Source organism: Phyllopteryx taeniolatus, chromosome 4 (assembly GCF_024500385.1).
Source record: "Phyllopteryx taeniolatus isolate TA_2022b chromosome 4, UOR_Ptae_1.2, whole genome shotgun sequence".
In the NCBI taxonomy this organism is placed as follows: Eukaryota; Metazoa; Chordata; class Actinopteri; order Syngnathiformes; family Syngnathidae; genus Phyllopteryx; species Phyllopteryx taeniolatus.
In genome coordinates, this window is record NC_084505.1 from 22,322,791 (window position 1) to 22,346,666 (window position 23,876).

General features: G+C 45.2%; 1 protein-coding gene across 1 annotated transcript in view; it reads left to right on the top strand.

Annotated features, from left to right (window-relative positions):
* The window catches only part of lcor (ligand dependent nuclear receptor corepressor), a 79,819-nt gene extending 63,138 nt beyond the window's left edge, over positions 1-16,681 (top strand). Inside the window, exons 6-7 of the mRNA XM_061770644.1 lie at positions 5,863-5,938; positions 13,733-16,681. Coding sequence (XP_061626628.1) covers positions 5,863-5,938; positions 13,733-14,903 — 1,247 coding nt within the window. The 3' untranslated portion in view covers positions 14,904-16,681. The remainder of the gene's footprint in view (positions 1-5,862; positions 5,939-13,732) is intronic.
* Positions 16,682-23,876: the final 7,195 nt, after the last annotated feature.

Below are 23,876 nucleotides of genomic sequence, written 5' to 3' on the forward strand. Positions count from 1 at the left end.
GTCCAGGCGTCCTACCAGGCTTCCCAGGTTGAGCGGCATAGAAGTCCCTAATAAGAAAGTCATCCAAAATCAGCTTACGTGAAATCCAGGAACGCTCCTCCAGACCATAACCCTCCCAGTCCTCGGGGAACTGAAACCCCCTTCCCCGGGGCCATACATCCAGGATGCGTGATACCAAGAAGGTAGGATGCTTGTCGATGACACTGGTGGAGACAGGCTTGAGCAGAGACACATGAAACATGGGATGAATCTTAAGAGACTGGGGCAGCCTCAACTGTACAGAGGTGGGATTGATGACTTTGGTGCCTGGAAAAGGTCCAATGAAGCGCGGCGTGAGTTTACGTGACTCGGTTTGGAGAGGGAGGTCCCGGGAGGAAAGCCACACCATCTGAGCCACCGTATATACAGATATGGGGAGCGATATTCTTCTCCGCCGACCGAGTTAAAGCAGCCCTGACGTCCTTCCACACCGAATGGACCAGTTGGAGATGCTCCCTCACTGAGGGGTGGTAGCAGGAAGACAAACTGGCTGCTGCACCCACCTCCTTACAGAACTCTTCCCAGACCTGGGATGAGAACTGAGGACCCCGGTCCGATACAATGTCAACAGGGATACCATGAAGTCTGAACACGTGTAGGACAAGAAGGTTAGCAGTCTCAAAAGCAGAGGGCAATTTGGGTAGAGGTACATAGTGAACATACTTGTAGAACTGGTCAATAATGGTAAGGATGACGGTGTTACCTTCAGATGGAGGTAGGCCGGTGACAAAGTCCAGGGAGATGTGGGACCAAGGGCGGCGCGGAATGGGTAAGGGGCGCAGCAGACCAGCTGGGGGTTGATGTGAGGCCTTACCTCGGGCACAGACGGAGCAGGCTAGGACAAACTCACGGGTGTCCTTGGCTAGACTGGGCCACCAGAAGTGCTGCTGGATAAAATGGATGGTGCGGGTGATGCTGGGATGACAGGTGAGCTTGGAGTTGTGGGCCCACTGAAGGATGTCAGAGTGTGCGGAATAGGGTACGAACAGTCGGTTGGGAGGTCCGGTCTTGTTATCCGGGTGAGTCTCCTGAGCCTCTTTAACCACTTGTTCGATTTCCCAAGTGGCTCCTCCCATGAAGCACGAGGAAGGGAGGATGGGTTCTGGTTCAGTTGGACTGGAAGGGCATCAGGCTTGCCATTGCGCGAACCCGGGCAGAAGGAAAGGCAGAAATTGAACCGGCTGAGAAATAAAGCCCAGTGAGCTTGCCGGGGATTAAGCCGCTTGGCGGAACGGAGGTTGGCTTTGTTTTTTATGGTCAGTCCATATTATAAAGGGTGTAATGGTCCCCTCCAACCAGTGCCTCCACTCCTCCAGGGCCCAAACGATGGCTAGCAACTCACGGTTCCCGATGTCATAGTTACGCTCGGATGAAGACAGGCGTCGGGAGAAAAAGGCACAGGGATGCCGTTTTTGGCAAACTGGGTCCTCCTGGGAGAGGACAGCTCCCGCCCCCGTGTCAGAGGCGTCAACCTGCACCACAAACTGGAGGGAGGGGTCAGGGTGTTACAGGATGCGAGCACTGGTTAACAGTTCTTTGAGGCTTGCTTTCCAGTGGAAAGGTGAGCTGGTAGAGGTGAGACTAGTGAGAGGTACGGCAACCTTGCTGTAGTCACGGATGAAACGTCGATAGAAATTGTCGAATCCAAGAACGCGTTGAAGCTCCTTGCGGGTGGAGGGAATGGGCCAGTTGATGACTGCTTGGATCTTTGCTGGGTCGGGTTGCAATTGTCCTTTTGCGATGATGTATCACAAGAAGTGAATGGAGGAGAGGTGGAATTTGCATTTGTCAGGTTTCACGAAAAGACGGTTCTCAAGAAGGCGTTAGAGGACTTGACGGACATGATGACCATGTTCTTCGGGGGAGCGGGAGAAGATGAGTATGTTGTCAAGATAGACGAAAACGAACCGGTTCAGCATGTCACAGACGACGTCATTGATGAAGGTTTGAAAAACGGCAGGATCGTTTGTTAATCCAAACGGCTTGACCAGGTACTCGAAGTGTCCAAGGGGGGTATAGAAAGCCGGTTTCCATTCATCCCCTTCTCTGATGTGGATGAGATGGTGTGCATTGCGTAAATCCGTCGCAGAGGGGTTCAAAAGAGGGGTCAATAAGGGGCTGTCGATGCTTTGTTTTTAACCGTGATGTCATTGAGGCCTCGGAAATAAATGCAGGGGCGAAGAGTGGTATCTTTTTTTTCTACAAAAAAGAAGCACGCCCCCACAGGGGAAGAAGAGGCTCGGATGAGTCCAGTAGCAAGGGAGTCACGGGTATAACTTTCCATCGCCTCTTTTTTGGGACGGGAGAGATTAAAGAGGTGGCTGGAGGGAAGAGGGGCTCCCGGCAAGAGGTCAATGGCGCAATCATAGGGGGAGTGGGGGGGAAGAGAGATGGCTAGGTCCTTGCTGAACACGGGGGATGGATCGTGGTAATTTTCTGGGACTCGGGAGAGATCGGTAGGTGCTACTGGTGGCTGAGGTGTGGTGGAGGACGGGAAGGCCGAAAGGAGACAGTGGGAATGACAGAAGTGACTCCAAGCAGTGATAGACAGGTGGGTCCATTCTATGGCAGGGTTGTGTTGTTTGAGCCACGGGATGCCGAGGACAAGTGGCGTCTCCGGGGAAGGGATGACAAATAATTGGAGTGTTTCACGGTGATTTCCATAAATGAGCAGGTTAAATGGTACAGTTTGGTGGGTGACAGGGGAGATGAGTCGCCCGTCCAGGGCCGTAACCTTCTTAGGAGATGGGAGGGGCTCTTTTGGCTTGAGAGTGCAGGTGGCAATAAAGTGACCAGGGTGTCCACAATAGATGCATAGTCGCAGAGTGAAGCGGCGCTGTCATTCCTGGGGGTCTAACCGGGTCCTGCCTAGTTCCATAGGTTCTTCTGGTCCAGTGGGGGGTGAAAAGGGGGTTCAGTTCAGTCTGCGGCGGTATCGTTGGGGGCGCAGCCACGGTGGGTGGAGCGAAACTATGTGTCTTAACTCCCCGCTCATGAGCTCTCTCTCGGAGGCGGTTGTCGAGTTTAATAGCTAACGCAATAAGGTTCTTGAGGGAGGTGGGTTCGTGCCTGGTCGCGAGCTCGTCTTTCAGTTGTTCTGATAGCCCTTTTAAAAAAAAATCCCCTTAGCGCTGCATCACCCCACACACATTCACTCGCGAGTATCTGGAAATCGATGGAGTAGGATGCTACGGAACTCGAACCTTAGGTGAGAGCTAGGAGACACCGAGTCGCTTCCCTACGCTTAACGGGGTGATCGAAAACTGTTTTGAGTTCTGCCATGAAGGAGTCTAGTGAGGTGAGTACCGGGGAGGAATTATGCCAGTGGCCCACTTGGCAGCTCTTCCGCGCAGGAGGTTAATGACAAAAGCTATCTTAGATTTGTCTATCCAACCGACAAAATCTAATCTCTGCGGCTGGAGGTCGAATACTAAAGTACAATTTAATAAAAATTGGCTACATGAACCTAGATCCCCGGAGTAAAGTTTGGGAGGAGGAACGTGCGGCTCTTTGTACGGGAGGCGGGGTTGGTCGGAGGCTGAAGGGCTCGGGAGGAATACTCACGGGAGGATTGCTGAAGCGGCTCTGAGAGGACAGGAGGGGTACTTGTGTAAGGGCATTGAATGAATCCATTATCTCGCGGAGAGGCTTGGTCTTGTCTGGCGATATGCGCACCCTGATGGGCGAGCGCTTCCCTCAACGCTTCAGTAGTCGCTGGTTCCGTCATGGCCTGAGTATTCTGTCACGGAGCGTAGTAGGATGTGAATTGGACCCAAGAGCAGACTGAGGCAGAGGGAGTAGATTTTAGAATGTTTTTTGTAGGTTGGCACAAGTAAGGATATCCAAGGCGAGGTGGCGGGCTGTCGGGAACAACGAGCGAGCAGAAAGCAGGAACGTGAGCAGGTTGTGTGGCTCGCCGGCGTGGCTGGAGCGGTCAGCGAGGCGGGGGAAGGCATGGAAGGAACATTAGACACGGGGAAGAACACGATCGGTTGAGTATAGATGCGGGTTGTAGGATCTTACAATTGTATCACCAAAAACCTGGGAGTATGAGAGTCGGCCGGTGAGTCACGATAAGGGTCAATACCCAGGCAAAGGCTGTAGAACTAGACAGGCTTTAAATGCAGGTAGTAATCAGTGCTGCTTGAAGATAGGTGCGCTGCACAGGTGCTGCTGATTGCTAGGGAGACGGGGGGGGAGACAAGCCACACGGCGCCACCCAAGCTGCAAAAGAGGAACTGCAGGACATGGATCATGACATCACAAACATTATGAAATAATGTAAATGCAAATGATCAACATCATTTTAATTTTGGGTTTTTGATTCACTTTTATCTTTATCTCACTGTTAGTGGTTGAAATAAATTGATGTACAATTTGATAAAATTATACGTAAGTTTGGTACGAAAAGGCTACACTGCAGGGGGTCACAGGGTCACTCCAATTGCAATGCTATATGAGTCACTCCCCAATTACAATACGGTACGAATCACGGCCATTGAGTCACTCCAATTCCGATACGATTCGCTCCAGTTACGATGCGATTCGATCTGATATGATTCACTGTGATTTCTGTATATTATGATTCACTCCAATGGCAATACAAAATGATGCCATACTATTAACTTCAATTGTAATATGAGTCACTCCAATTACACGACCAAGCGATTCACTCCAATTATGATAAGATTCACTTTAGTCATGATACGATACAATTTATTCCAATTATGATAGATTCACTCTAATTGCAATGGACCATTTGTGTTCATTTATTGATGTTTCAAAAAATGATTTATTAAAATATATTAAGGATTGTGTTTAAAGAGATATTTTCTCCCCAACAAGAAGCACTTTTATTTTCACCTTATACAGGAAGTCCTCGAGTTACGACACACTCGACCTACGACGTTTCGACTCTACGACGCCCGTGCCTCGTCCGCCATTTTGTCCCAGCACCATAGTGTTTCTGCTTAGCTAGTGCATAGTGCTTGTCTGTTTTTGTGCGGCGGGAGTATCTTTATCTTTCGCCCTCCTTTTTTCACACACTCAGCAGTAATGGTAAATACAGCATCTTATTTTTTTATTGTAATGTATTTTAGTTTCTTTATACGAAATGTTAACCTTTCCTGCTACGGTCACCTGACCGTGGTTGGGAGATGCAGGGGTTAACTCGCTTCTCTCGTTGCACAGCTGAGCTGGGTGGCGGCAACAATAAAGGCATGAAGCACCGATTTGCTGCTTTAATGGCTTCATTGGCTCCTCTGCAAATTCAACGTCAACGGGTCCTCCGCTAATCGCTACTCTTCCCCGGTCGCCGTCGCTACACTTGCTACTGTACACACTCGCACCGGCGCGCACTCCTTCCTCATCCGCAGTCCCGCCGGACGACGCCTGCGCAGTCCCGTCTCACTCACACATCGACGCACACGCCCACACACACTGAGCTTGCTGTCACAATCACGTGGGACAATAACCGTAACAGAAGTATTTCGCTGTAAATTTCGACTTTAACGGTGAAATCCGACTTACGCGGAAATTAGTGTTACGTCGCCAGCGTAGGAACGGAACTCGTTCGTAAATCGAGGACTTCCTGTATATAAAGAAAAAAACATCTTATTTCTATTCGATCATTGAAAGTTGGTACAAGTTAATGAAAAATGAAAACAACTTGGAGGCCTGTGTTTGGTATGAGGAGAAATAATCGGATACCAGAAGGAGAAAACAACTTCATTTGAATATGACTTGTCCTTGTTCTTTTTATCGAAGGGAACAAAAAATATTGATTATAATCTGTAATTGGATTTGTTTTTGTGTTTTGTTCAGATGGCGTTCTGGATCTTTCCACCAAGAAGAACCAGTGTGATAAGCAGGGCTTCTCCTCACCACATGGACTCAAAGGGTAACGCACACGTCGTACCTGTCAATCAAAAGAAAACAAAACACTGTGTGTCGCGTATGCCTGTCACTCAATCACTTGACTTTTGGCTGCACACAGGAAGTGCTTGCCGTTCTCTCAATTAAACACCAGCCAGGGTTCGAGTTTCAAGGTTGGGTTTTTAAGCCCATGTTAAAGTTTTAAACGAGGGTTTGGGTTTCAAATTGGGATTTCAATTTGGGCGACACGGTGGACGGCTGGTTAGAGCGTCTGCCTCACAGTTCTGGGGACCTGGGTTCAATCCCCGGCCCCGCCTGTGTGGAGTTTGCATGTTCTCCCCATGCCTGTGTGGGTTTTCTCCGGACACTCTGGTTTCCTCCCACATCCCAAAAACATGCATGGTAGGTTAATTGACGACTCTAAATTGCCCGTAGGTGTGACTGTGAGTGCGAATGGTTGTTTGTTTGTACGTGCCCTGCGATTGGCTGGCAACCAGTTCAGGGTGTACCCCGCCTCCTGCCCGATGATAGCTGGGATAGGCTCCAGCGTGCCCGCTACCCTCGTGAGGAGAAGCGGCTCAGAAAATGGATGGATGGATTTCAATTTGAGATCAGAATCAGAATCATCTTTATTTGCCAAGTATGTGAAAAAAACACAAGGAATTTGTCTCCAGTAGTTGGAGCCGCTCTAGTACGACAACAGACAGTCAATTGACAGAGAATACTTTTGAGACATAAGGACATAAAAAAAAAAAAAAATCACTAACTGAGCAATAAAACGTTACCAGTAATGTGGTGAACAATTATTTTTTTTTTGACAATTGTGCAAAAAGATGCCGGGTCCTCTAGCAATTAGAGCAGTTTGAAATGACTAATAGAACCATTGTGCAAAGGGCGCAGAGACTTCAAGAAATGTATGCAGTTTAAAGTAGTAGTGCGATAATCTGGAACACTGTCGATTGTGCAAATGTTGCGCATGCTACTCAGGCACATGAGTGGCCAGTATTGGTCAACAACAGATATGCAAATAGTGCAGCGTGGTGAGACTCCTACAGTGAGTGCACGAGTAATGTATAATTGGCCCAACAGAGATGTGACAACAAACTCAAAAGACAAAAATTGGCAGCATGATCCAATGGAATTGTAAGTTAACTGTTTTAAGAAGTTAATGGCAAGAGGGAAGAAGCTGTTGGAATGTCTGATTGTTTCAGTTTGCATTGTTCGGTAGCGCCTACCTGAGGGAAGGAGCTGGAAGAGGTGGTGACCAGGATGTGGAGGGTCCAAGAGGATTTTGCATGCTCTTTGTTCTGTCAGCGTGCAAATCTTCAAGGGCGGGTAGGGGGGTACCGACAATCTTTTGAGCAGTTTTGATTCTCTGTTGCAGTCGGAGTTTGTCCTTTTTGTAGCAGCACCAAACCAGACTGTGATGGAAGAACACAGGACTGATTTGATGACTGATGTGTAGAACTGTCTCAACAGCTACTGTGGCAGGCCGTGCTTCCTCAGAAGCCGCAGGAAGTACATCCTCTGCTGGGCCTTTTTGACTATGGAGTTGATGTTGATCTCCCACTTCAGGTCCTGAGAGACTGTAATTCCCAGGAACTTGAAGGTCTCGACAGTTGACACAGGGCAGTTGGACAGCGCGAGGGGCAGCTGTGGCGAAGGATGCCTGCTGAAGTCCACGATCATCTCTACAGTCTTGAGCGTGTTCAGCTCCAGGTTGTGTCGGCCGCACCACAGCTCCAGCCGCTCCACTTCCTGTCGATACGCAGACTCATCACCGTCTTTGATGAGGCCGATGACTGTGGCGTCGTCTGCAAACTTCAGGAGTTTGACAGCCGGGTGCGTTGAGGTTCGGGTGGGGCATCGTTTGAATTTGAGCGGTTCCGATTCCGGTTCCTTAGTTCGATTCCGGTTCCAAACGATTCTCGGTTCCGATTCTTTTAGGGGTTTGGGTAAAAAAAGTTTGCGTGGTTTAAATAAAGGGTGTTAAAATTATGAACATCCATTCTCTTCGCAGCCCGTAGCATAGACTAAAATGAACATTTGACTGGAGGTTGTTTATAACCAGTATCAATAGCAAACCTATGAACTAAAAGGCAATGTGTGTGGAACTGACCCATCCATCCATCCATCCATCCATCCATCCATTTTCTTTACCGCTTCTCCTCACTAGGGTCGCGGGCTGCTGGAGCCCATCGCAGCTATCTTTGGGCGGGAGTCTGGGTACACCCTGAACCGGTCGCCAGCCAATCGCAGGGCACACAGAGACAAACAACCATTTGCACTCACATTCACACCTACGGGCAATTTAGAGTCTTCAATCAATCAAGGCTTCGGGTTTCAAGCCAGGGTTAGTGTCTCAAATTTGGGTTTCGAGCCTGTTATAGGGTTTTCAAATTAGGGTGTCAAACACGCGTTAGGGTTTTAAGCAAAACTTAAGCTTTCAAATTGGGCTTTCAATCTAAGGTTTGGGTTTCAAATTAGTGTGTCAATTCTGCATTAAGGTTCTAAATGAGATAGGATTTCAAGCCTATTAGGGTTTCAAATTAAGGTGTCAGGTTTTAAACAAGAGTTAGAGGTTCAAGTATTCTAATTGGGGTTTTTAAATTAGGGTTTCAAGCAATGTTAGGGTTGTAAAGTGGGGCTTGAAGCCTTGGTTATGGTTTCAAAGTTAAAATCAGGGTTCAAGGCAGAGTTAGGGAGGCACATCGTAGCCTATCTATATGTATTGTGCATCACGATTGTTATCATTTCTAACCCAATGAAAACCAAACAAGTGGTGGTCCATTCCGGGTAACACTGTACACTGCAACATTCCCTGATATTTCCGGCCACTTTGATGGGGGAGGTGCTTCTCAAATTTCCTGCTTCCAAATGCAGCACAGGCCCTCAGGACAGGAGTCAGAATCCCAGCCCGGGGATCTTCAGGGGTCCCCTGAAGGCCCCCCTAAGGCGCGGAGCCCCAGTGGGATTCTCTAATGATTTGCTCATGAAATATTCAGTGCTGGATGGATTACTACTCCCCCATGCGCACACCCTCACTCAGCAGGTTGATTGCTTTTTTCTGAACTGACAACATACTGCATGAAACATTAGAAATACATTGAATCATGCTCTATTACACATTAAATAGAGTGTAAATATTTACAGTTAACTACCATGTACGTTTGATCAATTTGAGATACTGTATATTCATGGAAATAGGCTAAAGTAGAGTAAATACGATGTTAATATGTACAGTAAATAAATATAAACATGCTAAATTAGTGGACTTTTTTTTCATGGCAATGAGCATCAATAATTGGCAGATTTTCGCTATTCACGGTCGGCCTGGCCTAGCGGGGTCCTCGTTAGTACATAAAAAGGGTTCAATGACCACATTTTTGTTTTTGTAGCTGACTATAATGTAATCAAAGCGTCGAAGTCGATTTATCGATGACATTGTTGATATTTTTTTCAGCACAGTATGAAGTGGTCCCCAACCTTTTCTTGCGCCATGAATTTCGATGGGCTGGCATCGAAGCAAATGACAAATATCTTGTAAATTGTACACACTAGACTGAAGTGTTGTTAACAACCGTGCCAAATTTGAGTGATTAAAAAAAAAAAAAAAAAAAAAAAAAGGCAACTCTAGAAAATGAGGCTTCAAAATCATGACACATCAAGCAAGCCCTTGTCTCTTCTCTCAAATGCCGTGGGCATGTCCCTTGAATGTGTGAAACCACGCCCGCTGAAAAATGAATACGACTTTGTCGAGCAACTTTTTTATGCCTACATGTTCGAGCAGCAAAAATATATCTGCTTAAAGTAGGGGTGTCCAAACTACGGCCTGCGGGCCATTTGTGGCCCATCGTCCATTATTTTGTTGCTCACGGCATGTACTAAAAATAACACTGAGCATGACCCACTACCCTAATTTTCCTGTCTTCCATACATCGCCGTGTGCGGCATGCTGCTGGTTTTCCACGTCTCTAAAGAGACTGAGTGACAAGAGGATTCACTCTACAAAGCGCAGCACCGTGTCGTCGAAGAGCCCATTCATTGTGTATGTGCTGACTGTGCAAGAGTGAGGCGTTTTGGTTGACAAAGTAAATAAGTAAATACTGTCCCCACGGAAAGTTTAGTTTGCTACATCACTGAAGGAGTGCCACACGATATTATAGAATACAAAAACAGCATTTCAAGAAATGCAGCAAACGTTTGACAAACAGTACGAATCACCTGTGAGAAAATGCTACAATCCCACAACTTTACAACAACGAAATCCAAGTGTGTTTGTCAAATTTTAATTGATTTATGTGAGGCCAGCATTAGCATTAGACGGATCTTGATATTCAAGTATAATTTTCCTGTGACAAATAGTAGGAAAAGTTTTGAACACGTACTTGCTCGATCGCGAAGGTTTTGATAAAAACTAGGACACCAGTCTTTACACCCCTGGTTTAAAGCCTACGGCTGCTGGAATATATCCCGCCAGGTCGTTGCTGCAACGGGAGGCGCCAGTTTACAGGCTTCCGTAGCTTCTCTCGGCTGGCGGACAGGCTCATCTGCGTCGTCACCCGGTCGTTTGAGAATTAGAATAAGAAGGCCAAGCCTGTTGTACAAATTGTGGCATTCAGGCAAGATTTATTTTCGGGGTGTAGACATGGCGAGCTAGCTAACTGCACGCCGTCGTGGTAAAAATGGGCCAAGTAATTATCACTAAGTAACTCGCAATTACGCCGCATGAACACTGTTGCGAACAAAGGCGCTCGGTTCTTGTGAAGTGGGAGAACTCATGCTGCACCCAAGTGCATTAGTGGGGGAAAACAGTTCAAGGGTTACACACTCAAGATCATCAAATATGATGTAAATATCCCTCATTAGACATCCATCCATTTTCCGTATATAAGATGATTTTATTTTTGTACATTAGACAAAATTAGGGGGATAGACATTAAATATGATATAAATATGTTTCATGAGAGGTGATATGTATTAAGGAGAATGTAAATATGCTACATTAGCGATGCCTATTAAATATGATCATAAATATGGCACTTCAGAAGTACAGCATATAAATATTGATCATTAGTGAGGAATAGACGTTACAAATGATGTCAATATGTAAATTAGAGGTGTTGTTGACCATTATTAATGTCAGCCTTCCTGATGACTCTCGTAAGGTCAACTATGACTTTTGTCGCTAACCTCGTATTTTTTTTCCTGGAGCCTGAGAGCTTCCACGCTGTGATAATCTGTTTGCAGGCTCCTGCTGAAGAGCACCGCCCGACCCCCTTCTATATACTCCCCTTTATATACTGTAGGCACCGCCAAGACATGACTGCACAAACCCAGCAATCCACTAACCTGCGTCCGTTGTCTCCCCACAACATTTTTCTCGTGGTCTGATCTCAGTTATTATCACGATTTATTTTTATTTTTTTTACATTATTTATGAACCTTTTTAAAGTGTCAGTTTTAACGGAGACGACGCTGATTGGCTTTGTCGCACATTTCCACCATGTTAGATCGAGGAAACGCGCACAGCGCTGATCACCGAGATCGACGGGAAATTCAATCATAAATCATATAATTGATATGCCCTATAACAAACAAATAATTCCAGGACCACAGTAAATGATAATGATTTGTAGTTTTGATTAGTTCATTGGCTTCTTCGATGGCTCTTTTAAAATGCTGAATCTCTTCAAAGAGTCTATTTTAATTTGATTATTGTCGGTCGTCAAATACGTGACCTTGACGCCCGGGCGCAATTTGTCCACAATCGCCACGCTTTGGGAATCAAATCATATGTTTGTCGGAAGCTATTGCTGTGCTGCTTTGGAGAATTTCAAAATCTGCAAGCATAAAGAATGTGCAGGGGATATAAAAAGTCGACACAGCGCTGTTCAAATGCCAGATTTTTGTGATATAGAACAATGTGACTTTCAAAACTTTTTCAACCGTTAATATGGCATACAACCTGTACAACTAATTTTAAATATTTTCAACATTGGAAGTGAAAATAAATGACTAAAATAATGTGGTTGTATAAGTTTGCACACCCTCTCAGGCTTTTCCTGCCTTTTTCTTTGCTCCCTAAAAGCCTAAAGGTTCGACTTTGATAATGTGGAAGGAATAATGAACAGTTCCAAATAGCAATCAGCAGCAGCAATCGAAAAAAGTGTCAGAAAAAGCCTACAAGAACATCTGAAATCAATGTGGGGTTTATCAGAGACACTTTAAATGTTGGCAGGTGTTAGCTGACTCCTATTTAATTCTGAACACAGCCACATCCCAGTTATAAGAGGGTGTGCACACTTTTGCCACCACATTATTTCACTTAATTTTTTCTTCCACTCGGGAAGAGTTTTTAAAGAATAAAATTGAGTTGTACAGCTTATTCGGTCACATTAATGGTGAAAAGGTTTTATTTGGTCTCAATTTTGTCACAAAAACTCGCATTTAAAAAGAGCTGTGCGGACTTTTTAGATCCACTGTAGACCACCTAAAAAATAGGATACTTTTCTCCACTGTCCCCATCTCATCAAATAATGGGTCTTACAGCCCTCACTTTAAGATATGAGAGTGGCCTTCCTCTTCCTGCTCCTCTTCCTTTTCTTCTTCCTTTCTCCTTCTTCCTCTTTATTTTCCTCCTCTTCTTCTTCTACCTCTTCCTCCTCGTGTTTTTTGTCTTCTGCTGTTGCCATGGCGACCAGCCAGCACTGAAGTGGAAGCACTTTGCATCTTTCATCTTGCGCAGACACATTAACATGCTGCTGCAATGCTATCTGTTCATTTGACATCCAATTTAAAAAAAAAAAAAAAGAGAAATACTGAATGTACAAAAGTATTGGGACAGGAACTGCATTGCTGCTGACCCACTTCTATGGTTATTTTTCCTGGTGGAAGTAAGTTATCATCACCATTAAGGAAATGCTTCCCAAAAGGTTTCTGTGTTTTTGACTAAAAAAGGCTTCTATCGATCTATCTATCTATCTATCGATCTATCTGTCTGTCTGTCTGTCTGTCTGTCTTATCTGTCTCTGTCTGTCTGTCAGTCCGTCCGTCCGTCCGTAATAATGATTCATTTTATCTATAGGTGACTTTCAAGCCCGTTAAAAGGAATCAAGCAATACAATCAAAATAACAGAACATCCATTTTTTGAGCCGCTTCTCCTCACACGGGTCGCGGGCGTGCTGGAGCCTATCGGGCAGGAGGCGGGGTACACCCTGAACTGGTTGCCAGCCAATCGCAGATAATAGAACATAAAATATCAATGAAAATGGCATATGATATGGGAAATGTTAAAGTGAGTAGGCAGTCCAGAATAGGTGTGTCTTGAGTTTGGATTTGAAAAGGGTTAATGACTGTGTTTCGGAGGTCCGGTGGCAGTGAGTTCCAAAGATGGGGGGCAGAGTGGCTGAAGGCTTTGTCCCCCACGCTGGACAGATGGGCAGAAGGGATGGTGAGGTGGATGGAGGATGAAGAACTGGGAGAGGGGGATGGTATGGTAATGTGAAGGAGGTCAACAAGATATGAGAGGGGCAAGGTCATTGATGGCCTTGAAGGTGCAGATCAGTATATTATATTGGATGCGGTATTGGACACAGGGAGCCAATGGGGTTGTTGCAGGGCTGGAGCTATCTTTCTGTCTGTCTGTCCATCCGCCCGTCCGTCCGTCCTTTGACTGGGTTCTTCACTTGTTCTTGACATGGTCCAAGACTTGAGTTCTGAGGTCAAATCGGAAGTAACAATGTTCCTAAGCCAGAAGACTAGTTGCTAAGTGTTTCCAAATCTCAGACTTCTCACTGGTTGTTTCTCTCCACACAGGCACCCCGTGGAGGTCGACCATTCTGTGAAGGTGGAGCATTCCGTAAAGGTGGACCATTCCGTGCCGGATGCGGACGAAGACGACGGCGTGCTGCCGCAAAGCTTTCAGGACGGCCTGCGGGACAACTTGATCAACTCCTTTAAGCCGCCACTAGCCCGCTCGCTGCGCATCAAGGAAGAGCTGCTGAGCCAGAAGCACCGCCTCCTGAGTCAGCCTGCCGCATTGTCATTGGCCAGCCTAGAGTCAGTCGGCCTCTTCAATCGCGACCAGTCACACTCCCTGCTGGGCCAAAAGGGCTCCTCGTCCTTCTGGGGCAGCAAGGCCCACCTGGAGAGCCTGATGAAGCTGAAACAGGCCAGTGGGGCCCTGAGTGGAGCCCTCGGAGGCCTCAAAGACCTGCCTACGTTCCTAGAGAAACACCACAACCACCACGGAGCCTTCTCCTTCAAGAATTCCCTGCTTCACCACCACAATCAGGTCTCGAAGACCCAGCATAACCACCATGACGCCAAGCGGGACCAATCACCCCCCGTCGACCTGAAGATCCCGCAGGTTCGGGGCATGGATCTCTCTTGGGACTCCTCCGCCTCCGAGCTGTACGGTTTCGGTGGAATTGGACCCGGAGGCGGCGGTGGACTCAGCGAGAACGCCTTGAGCCGGAAGCTGAGAGCCATCCTGCCCAAGCAGAACCGGCGGGGCGCTAGCTTGGGAAGCCTGCTGGACGGCGCGGCGGAATACTGGACTGCTGACTTGGAACACTCTGCCTCCGGGCCAGCATATTCCACCTCGGACGTGGAGGGGGACCCCAACTCCAAGCAGCCACGGAAGAAGAGGGGGCGCTATCGGCAGTATAACACCGAGATCCTGGAAGAGGCCATCGCCGTGGTGATGAGTGGCAAGATGAGCGTCTCCAAGGCGCAGAACATGTATGGCATCCCGCACAGCACTCTGGAGTACAAAGTCAAGGAGCGTATGGGTACCCTGAAGAACCCTCCAAAGAAGAAGCTCAAGCTGATGATGAAGATGGAGGTAGGCGGCCCGGAGTTCCCCGGTGACGCGGCGAACACGCCTGCCATCATCCCGCGCAACGATGCTGCCACCACACCCCCCTCCCTCGGGCCTGCTGAGCTAAAGGTGGACGTCAAGGAAGAGATGGAACATGTCGATTAAAAGCAACCTCACAAGGCTCCTCCAGAACCACCGGGCTTTATTTGTGCCAATTTCCTTTGCAGTATCCTGGCCGAGCACAAAGGCAGGGATGTAAACCAAGACAGTTTTCCGGAGACCAACCACTAATCGGAATCATTGTTGTTGAGACTTTTGTACCCAAATCTCAGAACCAACGACAATTTTATGAAATTTTCTCAAGCATGCGGATAATCCCCAGTAGGGTCGAAAAGGGGTGGAAAATTTCTAGTTAATTTTTGGAAAGTTTCTGGAATATTTGTATGGGAAGTTAAACTGGGGAAGTTTGGAAATATTCTTTCTGGGAATTAACTGGGAATTTAGGGGAATTCAGTGGAAAGACATCATATTCGAGCATAAATACAAACATTTTGTTTGTTATAAGCAGAGATCCATGCAAAATTGATAGCTCTCTCTGCCCACATACAAGGGCATTACAGTATCGTTATTGCTCCACCCCCCCCAACCACCCACTTCACTCGAGGCGGCATGATGAGCGACTGGTTAGCACGTCTGCCTCACAGTTCTGTGGACCCGGGTTCAAATCCAGCCTCGCCTATGTGGAGGAAAATGGATAGAAGGTTCACATCGAGTGGCGGTATGCCCGAAGCTAGCTCGTACCTCAAATATGGAAACTGGAAAAACTTGTGAGTCAGGGCACTTGTACTGTACTTGCATATTACCTGGTTGTTTTAGTCAGGATTATACTCAAATATATTTGAGTTCACTATTGAGAGCCAGCCTTCAACTTTGTAAATTCCTGATTTGATCCCATAAATTCCCCTTAATTCCCATGGAGTGTTTCCAATTTTGAAAATTCCCAGAATTTTGCAATCCTCTTCCTCGCCCCGAAAAACCTTGAAATCCAACACCCGTTGCCCCTACCGCTTCTCTGGACCTGGAACCTATCTGCTTATGAATGCAGTCACTTGGGAACACTCCAATTTGGGCAAAAGGACAAAAGGGGCGGGGGGTTTACGGTAAAAAAAACAAAAACAAAAAACGATTGGTGAATGACTACTTAGTGTACGTTTGAATCAACGCTGTCAAGATTCCTCGTCAGGGTTGTGAATCGGAACCCGCCTGCCAGGTAGCCATGATGCTTTAACGGCAAGACCTTTCTTTCCTGCCCACGATGTCCCGCTGAGATTTGCGCGGAATGAGAAGACACAACAAAAAGTCATTCAGGGATGCATGTTTGTGAGTTTTGTGACAAACTACTGACTGGTGAGATCATTTTTTTCCTTCTTTATTTTATTTTTATTTTTGGGGTTTTGCTTTCTTTTGCACTACACATTGGGTCCGGCACTCTGGCGGACCAGGTTACCTCGGCATTGTTGCCACTCGCATCATGCACTTATTACGGTCCGTCTCACAAGCCGGGTCGGGAGGGCCCGCCAACGCCGCTGCCTCCGGATCTGAATGCGGATCAGCTGCAGCGGCGGTGGCGCTACCTCATGGACCTTCATCGGTGTCTGACCGTGGAAGCCTGTCGCAGTTTCGGCCTTTTAGGATGGGCATGAAGCTTGGCTGCTATCCACTCGATGAGCCCCCGCTCCTATGCTAATGTTTTAGCGGGGCCTCGGCTAACAACTTGAGCTAGCTAACTAGCCTCGGCTAAGCCAGGACACTTTGCTGATGTTTTTCTTTGCTCTTTTCCTTTTTCTCTTCTAATCAAGCTCAGCTAATCAAGTTGCTCTCCATCCAATTTCAAGTTTTAAAGGCAATTTACTATGACAATTTGAATTTATAATGGGGCGGGGCAGAGGGATTCATATGCAGTGGGGTTGGGGGGGGATTAGCTGATAGTCAGATTTAATATATTATAAATGATTACGACCGACAAAAGCCAATTGTTTCTTTTCTGCTGGTTGTGAACTCAGGGTGTAACTGAGACGTGGCTTTCAAATGAGACTATTTAGCAAAAATGGCTAGCGGTGCAGCGGCTAAGGTGACCCGCCGTGCATTGCGCCGCAACTCCCCCACCCAAAAAAAAAACAAAAAAAAACACCACAACAATCCCAACTGTCCTACGACTAATACACATCATAGCACGTTGGGACATTTAAGATGCCAGGTTGCGCATGTAGCCTAGATTTTCTCTGGTGGTGGTGGGGGGGGGCGGTGCTAGCTTTAGCGCACCGAGACATCGCTTACGTTTGCCTCCCGCTGGGGGGGGTTGAGGGGTGAAGTGTTTTTTTCCCAGCTCCACGCTGACAAAAGAGGTGGGGAAAACATCCCTCAGAGGACGGATGGAAAGAAAAAAGAATGCTTTTGTTTGGTTTCTTTTGTACGGAGCCCCAGACATGATATAAGGGAAAAAAATGTAACATGTGCAAAAAAAAAAAATGCTAATTTGTGCGCACAAAATACTAATTTGTGGCCACAAGGACATTTTGTTTCTATTACCAATGTGCACTCCGTTTGCTTATCCAGACGTCCAAGTTGTATGGGAATGATGTCAAACAAAGTAGGTATAACGTGCGCACGAAATAAAATTTCACATTTTGGCCACAAAGTAGGTCAAATATACTGTGCAAATGAATATTAATATCATTCCTCGACAGTTGGGTAAGCAAATGGAGCATATCTTTTCTTGAAACAGTAAGGTGGAGTTGGAGGAAATGTTGCAGTTTCTGGCTACCAAAGATGAGTTCCATTGCTTCCCCAGAGGTCCAACTTGTTCATGGGGAATGATATTAAGCACACAAATGAGTATTTTGTGCGCATGTCATATCTAATGTTGTGGGTTTTTTTCCTCATGTAATGTCTGAAGCGCCGTACTTCAGTTTTTTTGCTGTTGTTTTGTTGTTGTTGTTGTTTGGTAAATGGTGTTGTTTGCTCTGGATGCTTGCCTGGTGAGAGAGTTCTTTTGACCCTGACAATTCTCGAAATCTCCTCTAAATGTACTGTACATGTATTTATTTGATTGTTTTTCCTTGAAAATGGCATGCACCGCTCTGATTTTTCATGGGAGGATGCGGTCTGGGGCCCATTGGCTACTGATCCTGTCTAGACAATTGATGCTTATTTAATTAGCACCACTTGGTAGCTGTTTCATGCGATCCCTCGTGGCTTGATTGGCAGGCATGCGTGGCCAACGGGGAAAGACGTCCTGCATGAAATGCAGCCACACTTTGAACAATGCCGAGCATTTGAAGTGTCTAAAAAGAAAAAAAAAGGTTCTGACTCGCGACCAATAACAGCTACAAAACAAATAGGCATCCATTTTGTTTTTAGCATGTAGCGCATGAATTTGTGTTTAAAAAACAACATAATTGGCACTTATTGCGCAGATTTTTTGCACGAAAAAACTAGTAGCACTTATCACTTATTTTTGGTTTAAAAGACATTACTGCAACAGCAATGTGCAAAAATCATTTGTAGTGCAACCAGAAATCAAACCACTTAGGTGTATAAATTGTCCAAATGTACAAAAACAGAGAATTGAAAAAATAAACAATAAAATGTCAAGCAAATACTTAAATAATTGTGTAACTCAACAAAGGTAACAAAAATGTCTTAAGTTGAATAATTACGTCTTAATACAGCTCTGGAATAAAAACATTGTGTGGACGTTTTTTGGTATTTTGACCATTTTTCATTTTATGCAAATAAAAACTGATCATTTTGCAGTGGTCTCTTAATTTTGTCCAGAGCTGTACATATGAATAATAATTAGCACTATGTCAAAATTTGCAAACGCGTTAATAAAAAAAAAAAAAAAAAACTACCTTAATCAAAAAAAAATTATGAATGTATAAATTTTAAAAATGTATGTTTTTCGTCAATACTACTACTACTACCGCCCCCCCCCCCCCCTCCCCCCCCTCCCCCCCTCCAGGCTGTGTTGACTGTTAATTGCTCTTGGGGGCCCTCTTGTGCAGGTGCTTAGTGGGTTTATGCTGCTGTGGGCCGGCTCACGTGTTCCAAGAGCCCGCTGGACTGGGGCGGTGCATGCCATTTCTTTTGCTGTCGCCCCGCCTTGTTTTTTGACTGTCCAAGGTCGTAACAACATTGTCCTCCTCAGGCTACGTGACACACTATATGATAGCGGGATTAATGTATTTGTACACAACACGCTGGCTCTCATGTTGAATGTAGAAGAGAACGGTAGCCTTCAGTACTGTAAACGTCTCAGGATGCAGCCGTCCGGATGAGGGCAGCAATATTAGTTGGGGAAAAAAGCGGCGCACATATGTAACTACCTGAAGCAGATGGACGTATTTAAAGATGATATGAATAGAGTATGAAAGATGATATATGGATCACACGTTATACCTCAAATCTCACTAGAAGGACTTTGCCGTGCCTCGTATTTAGCTGTATCCAAGTGACGGGAAACATCTTTTTCCCGACGCTAGCACTTTTCTTTTTTTCAAGTCTCCTCCCTCCTGCTGGGGGTGAGGCGTCAAGTGTCTGACGGACCAATATTTGCCACCCTACCTCGTCTTTCTTTATTCTTCACACACAAACACACTCACAAGACAACCTTAGAGAAGTCACAGTAAATCCGAGCGGGACGCCTAAAAAAAAAAGTTGGCTTTCAGTGGTCAGGTTTCACCTTCCAGGGTGACGAAAACTGATTCCGCTTTTTGTTTGCCGGACTTTCTCACCTAAGGAATTGGAGACAAGACGCTAGGCGGGAAAATGTGATGCTTTTATGTTGTACGTGCTTGGCTTCATCATTTTGTTGTTTTGATGTTTTTGTGCTCCAAGACTGCCAGAAAAAAAACAAAACTGCAAACCTCACAGATGCCACGTTGGCCACTGCCATCTTGTCCACGCCTTTGGTGGTTTGTTTCCTCTTGTGATTGTCGTGGATACCTCAGGTCTGACCACTTTTATCAAAGCAGCTGATTGTACAATAGCAACACACACAAACCGTGAAGAATCAGGACTTTTAGTGCCGCCACTTTACAGATTTTTAGCCCTTATTAAAAGACCCTTCTTGTAGGTGTTATTTTCCTCCTACCTGTTGAGAAAAAAAGTTTTAAAAGTCAGGTTTGCTGTGAATACGCACTGCCGTGTTCCCTCGATCTCTCACACACACACGAACACACAACAACATGCGCACGCTCGTTGTCAGGTCGCCATATGTTGAGTGGGCGGATTCAGACGTTGAATTGCTCGTCTAGATTCGAAAAAAGGTGGCGGGTGCGTCGACATTGCCTCTGTGAACATCTCTTTTTTTTCCTGCTCCTCATTCCCACAATTGCCAAAAGTGAACATTGACCATCCATTGTCAAAAAGCATTTTTTTAAATGGACAATTGTAGTAGTTTCCAGACTGCAATAGGTGAAAATAGGGGTCTCCTTTTTTATAGAGGGTTTACCCCTTCCACATGCATGAAAGGCATTTAAATTTATTAAGAAACAATTCAACTTATTTAAACACACTTTTATAAAGTATTCCAGAGCGCCTGTTCTCACTATTTCACTGTCAAGAAATGGGAGGCTATTGTATAACATCGCTTTGAGGAAATGAAAAGAAGACTCGCAGTTCTCCAAATAAGAGTCAAAGTGTGCTTGCTTCAAGCTGTTTATTTGTCACTCCCAGTGGAAGTTTACTGTAAAACCGACGCATCTAACATGAGCGAATCAAACACCAAAATATTTTAACCAAACCATTTAATGAAAGTCCACTAGCTTAATGCTAACATATAATGATAAATACTATAGATGTGCTAATGGAAGTGAGCGTAGATATGACGGCAATTATAAACCTTCAAACAAGAAACTTCCGGTGGACCTCATTGCTGCCTGGCATGTTGTGGCACAACGTGGTACTACACTCAAGGCACAAAACTCTAAATTCGGACTTGCCTGCATACCGAAACAAAGAAATGCTCACTTAGAAAATGGGGGATATAGCAGAAGTGCAATGACACGCGATATAGCGAGCAACACTGTATTAATACTTTAAACGGTAAATATACCTCAAACCAGGAGCCCAAGATACTTTCATATCATTTCAAACTCGTCTTACAACTTTACCCTCACAAATAAACGGCTTACAGGCGATTTGATGTTTAAAAAAAAAAAACATTTTTTCAAAATACATTCTAAGTGTGTGTGTACATTCGGCAACAACTTTTCCCCCCTCCTAGCCTATAGACTTAGCTCCTCCCCTCACTTCAACATACAGTAGCTCCTATGCCACATGATGGCACCAAAGCACTACTTTTTTTTGGTGCCATCTTGTGGGATTTTAGGGACATTATAGAAATAGAGATTAAAAAAAAAAAAAGGTGTTTTCCAGAAAAAAATCACGGACTCAGTGGGCTGACATGGAAAATGTTTTGGTCTTTTTGCTACATAAATCCATCCCACCTTTTACGTCGTCTTAATAGCTAATAATCAGCAGGGTTTATTTAGAGTGAATAGAGCGCTCGGGAAAATGTCAAAGCGATTGAGTGAGCATTTGAGGAAGCTAAACACACAGCTTAAAAGGCCAAACGCCTCCAGGGAACGACAGCTTTGGCCAACTTTTCTCAGAAGAACGCTGGCTTTTGACAGTAGATATAAAAAGTCGACACAACCTTGTTCAAATTTTTGGTATATCAAAAAATTCAGCGCAAGCTAGATCATTTCCAAAGTTTGTCTACCATTTATGTGACCTATAACCTGCACAACTCAATTGAAAGAAATATTTTGATCATTTCAAGAGGGGAAGTAAAAATATACAATTGAAACAATGTGGTCGCACGAGTGTGCACGCCTTCTTATAACTATTATGCGGCTGTGTTCAGAATGAACCAATCACATTCAAACTCTTGCTCAATGGGCGTCAACACAAACCTGCCACCATTTAAGTGTCTCTGATTAACCCACTGACTGCTATATGGAACTGTTCATAATTCCCTCCACCTTGACGAAGGCCCCAGTTCCAGCTGAAAAAAATCTTGGTGCTGCCACCACCGTGATTCAGTGTCGGTACGATGTTCTTTTGGTGGTGGGCAGTGTTAGGTTTGCTCCAAACGTACCTTTTGGAATTTGAGACAAAAAGTTTACCCTTGGTTTAATCAGATAGACCACATTTTTTTTTATGTTCCAGTGAAACCAAGGTTGAATTATTTGGGCAACCACATTATCTCAGTTGATTATTTTTACTTCCTCGCTCAAAATGTATTTTTTATTTTTTCATTTGAGATGTGCGTTATAAGTCACATTAATAGTGGGGGAAAAAGTGAGACTCATTTTTTTAATATCACAAAAACATGGCATGGGTTAATACTTGGTTTACGTTTTACTCCTAGTTTAGGGTTGGGTTCCGGTTAGGGCAAGGATTATTTTAGGACTAGGGTTAGGGTTGGGTTTGGATAGGTTAGGGTTTTACATTGTTGGATGAGACCTAGGGTTGGGTTAGGGTTCGTTTTCCCCCTTCTCCAGAGGGAATGTGGGAATAAATAGTGTGCTTAGGGGAGTTAATTAGGCCAATGCTACGATGTCCAGAGTCACTTAGTCGACAGCAATCCAAAAGGTGGAAAAGTACACTTAGGGAGCCATGGAAATAGCCCACCTGGGAAGAAAAATGGTCTCTCAATCCATCGCCATGGAAACCCTTCCGCCCCAAGATGCCTGTCGGTGTTCTCACTAGCTCAGCCGCAAAGATTGTGTTTTGGTTGGAATAGTCATGTCACTCAGGAAAGGTCCACCTCCTCCGCCCCTTTTTTTTCCCCTTGATTGACAGTTTGGAAAACGGTAAATGGCGTCCATCCCTTTCCATCATTTTACTTCCTTGGTATTTTCACAGAGGCTTTGTTGATTGACAGCTCTGATGAACACGCGGAACGAAACCTCCAATATTCCATCAAAGTTTGATGTTTTCTGTCGCTGCCGATCTTATCCAGAGGTTTCCGCCTTACTCTGTTGGGGAATCTTTGAAAAGTCGTCTAGCTTCTAGCATCGTGGATTTTTTTCCTTTTTTTGTTGTTTTCCAGCCAAAAACTCTTTGAGTGCTTTATGAACAGCTGCGATTGTAAACTTCCATACATCAAACTACACACCTTACCTCGTACAAAATTCCCAAACGTCTTACGTTCGTGCTCCCGAAGGCCAAAAACGTATGAAGTGACATTTGGGAACATCTTAACGAGGGTTTTTTTTTTTTTTGTCTGCAAACAAAAAAAAGTATAAGAAGAAGAAAAAAAACTCTGAATACCTCAGAGAAAGAATTGAGGTGGGAGAATCTCAACTCATCTTGTTGTACGACTGGTCCTTGAGCTATTCTTTTCTGTGCTTAAGCTAAGGCCCGGTACACACATACCTCAAACTTCGGGGAAGACATGCTTGTTTTTTGTTTATGGGCGCTCCGTCGTTCCTTAGTTAGGAAGGTTGCTCCGTTGTTGGCTACATTCCGTTTGGCGTCACAGTTCACAGAGTTATGACTCGGGTGAAGGTGGCTTTCCCCACACGCATGAAGGGTTTTGGTCATAAATAGTGAAAACGTCCATTTGTCAAGATTGTCGGCCCCAACTTGTTTCGGACCCTAAAATCGGGACAAATCCACACTTAATACACCTGAGACCTAAGGATAGTCTTATAGGATAATCTTATAAGACATACGATTGTTTGGTGTTTGAGGTGCTTTGTTGGGAAGGGGCAAAATCGGGACGACCTTTCTCATCTTCGAGTTGAATCCACGTTCCCAGCACAACACATTTCTGCCGTACTGAGCAAAGACCTGAGCTAGCTTCAACATTATAGAGGAGGATTGAGTTAGGGTTAGGGTTGTGAGGGTTGGCGATAGGGTTTGGGTTAGTTAAAGAGTTAGCGTGAGAATAGATATTAGGGTTTGGTCAAAGGGAACGTTGATACTGTGAGAGGGGAAGATAGGGAGGGTTAAGAAGAGACAATAATAAAACAGCCCAAATTCAAACCCAATCAGAAATCGTTCACCACATACAAAGGTTTCAATTGAGATGATTATGGCAGAAAGACAAAAAATAAACAAATC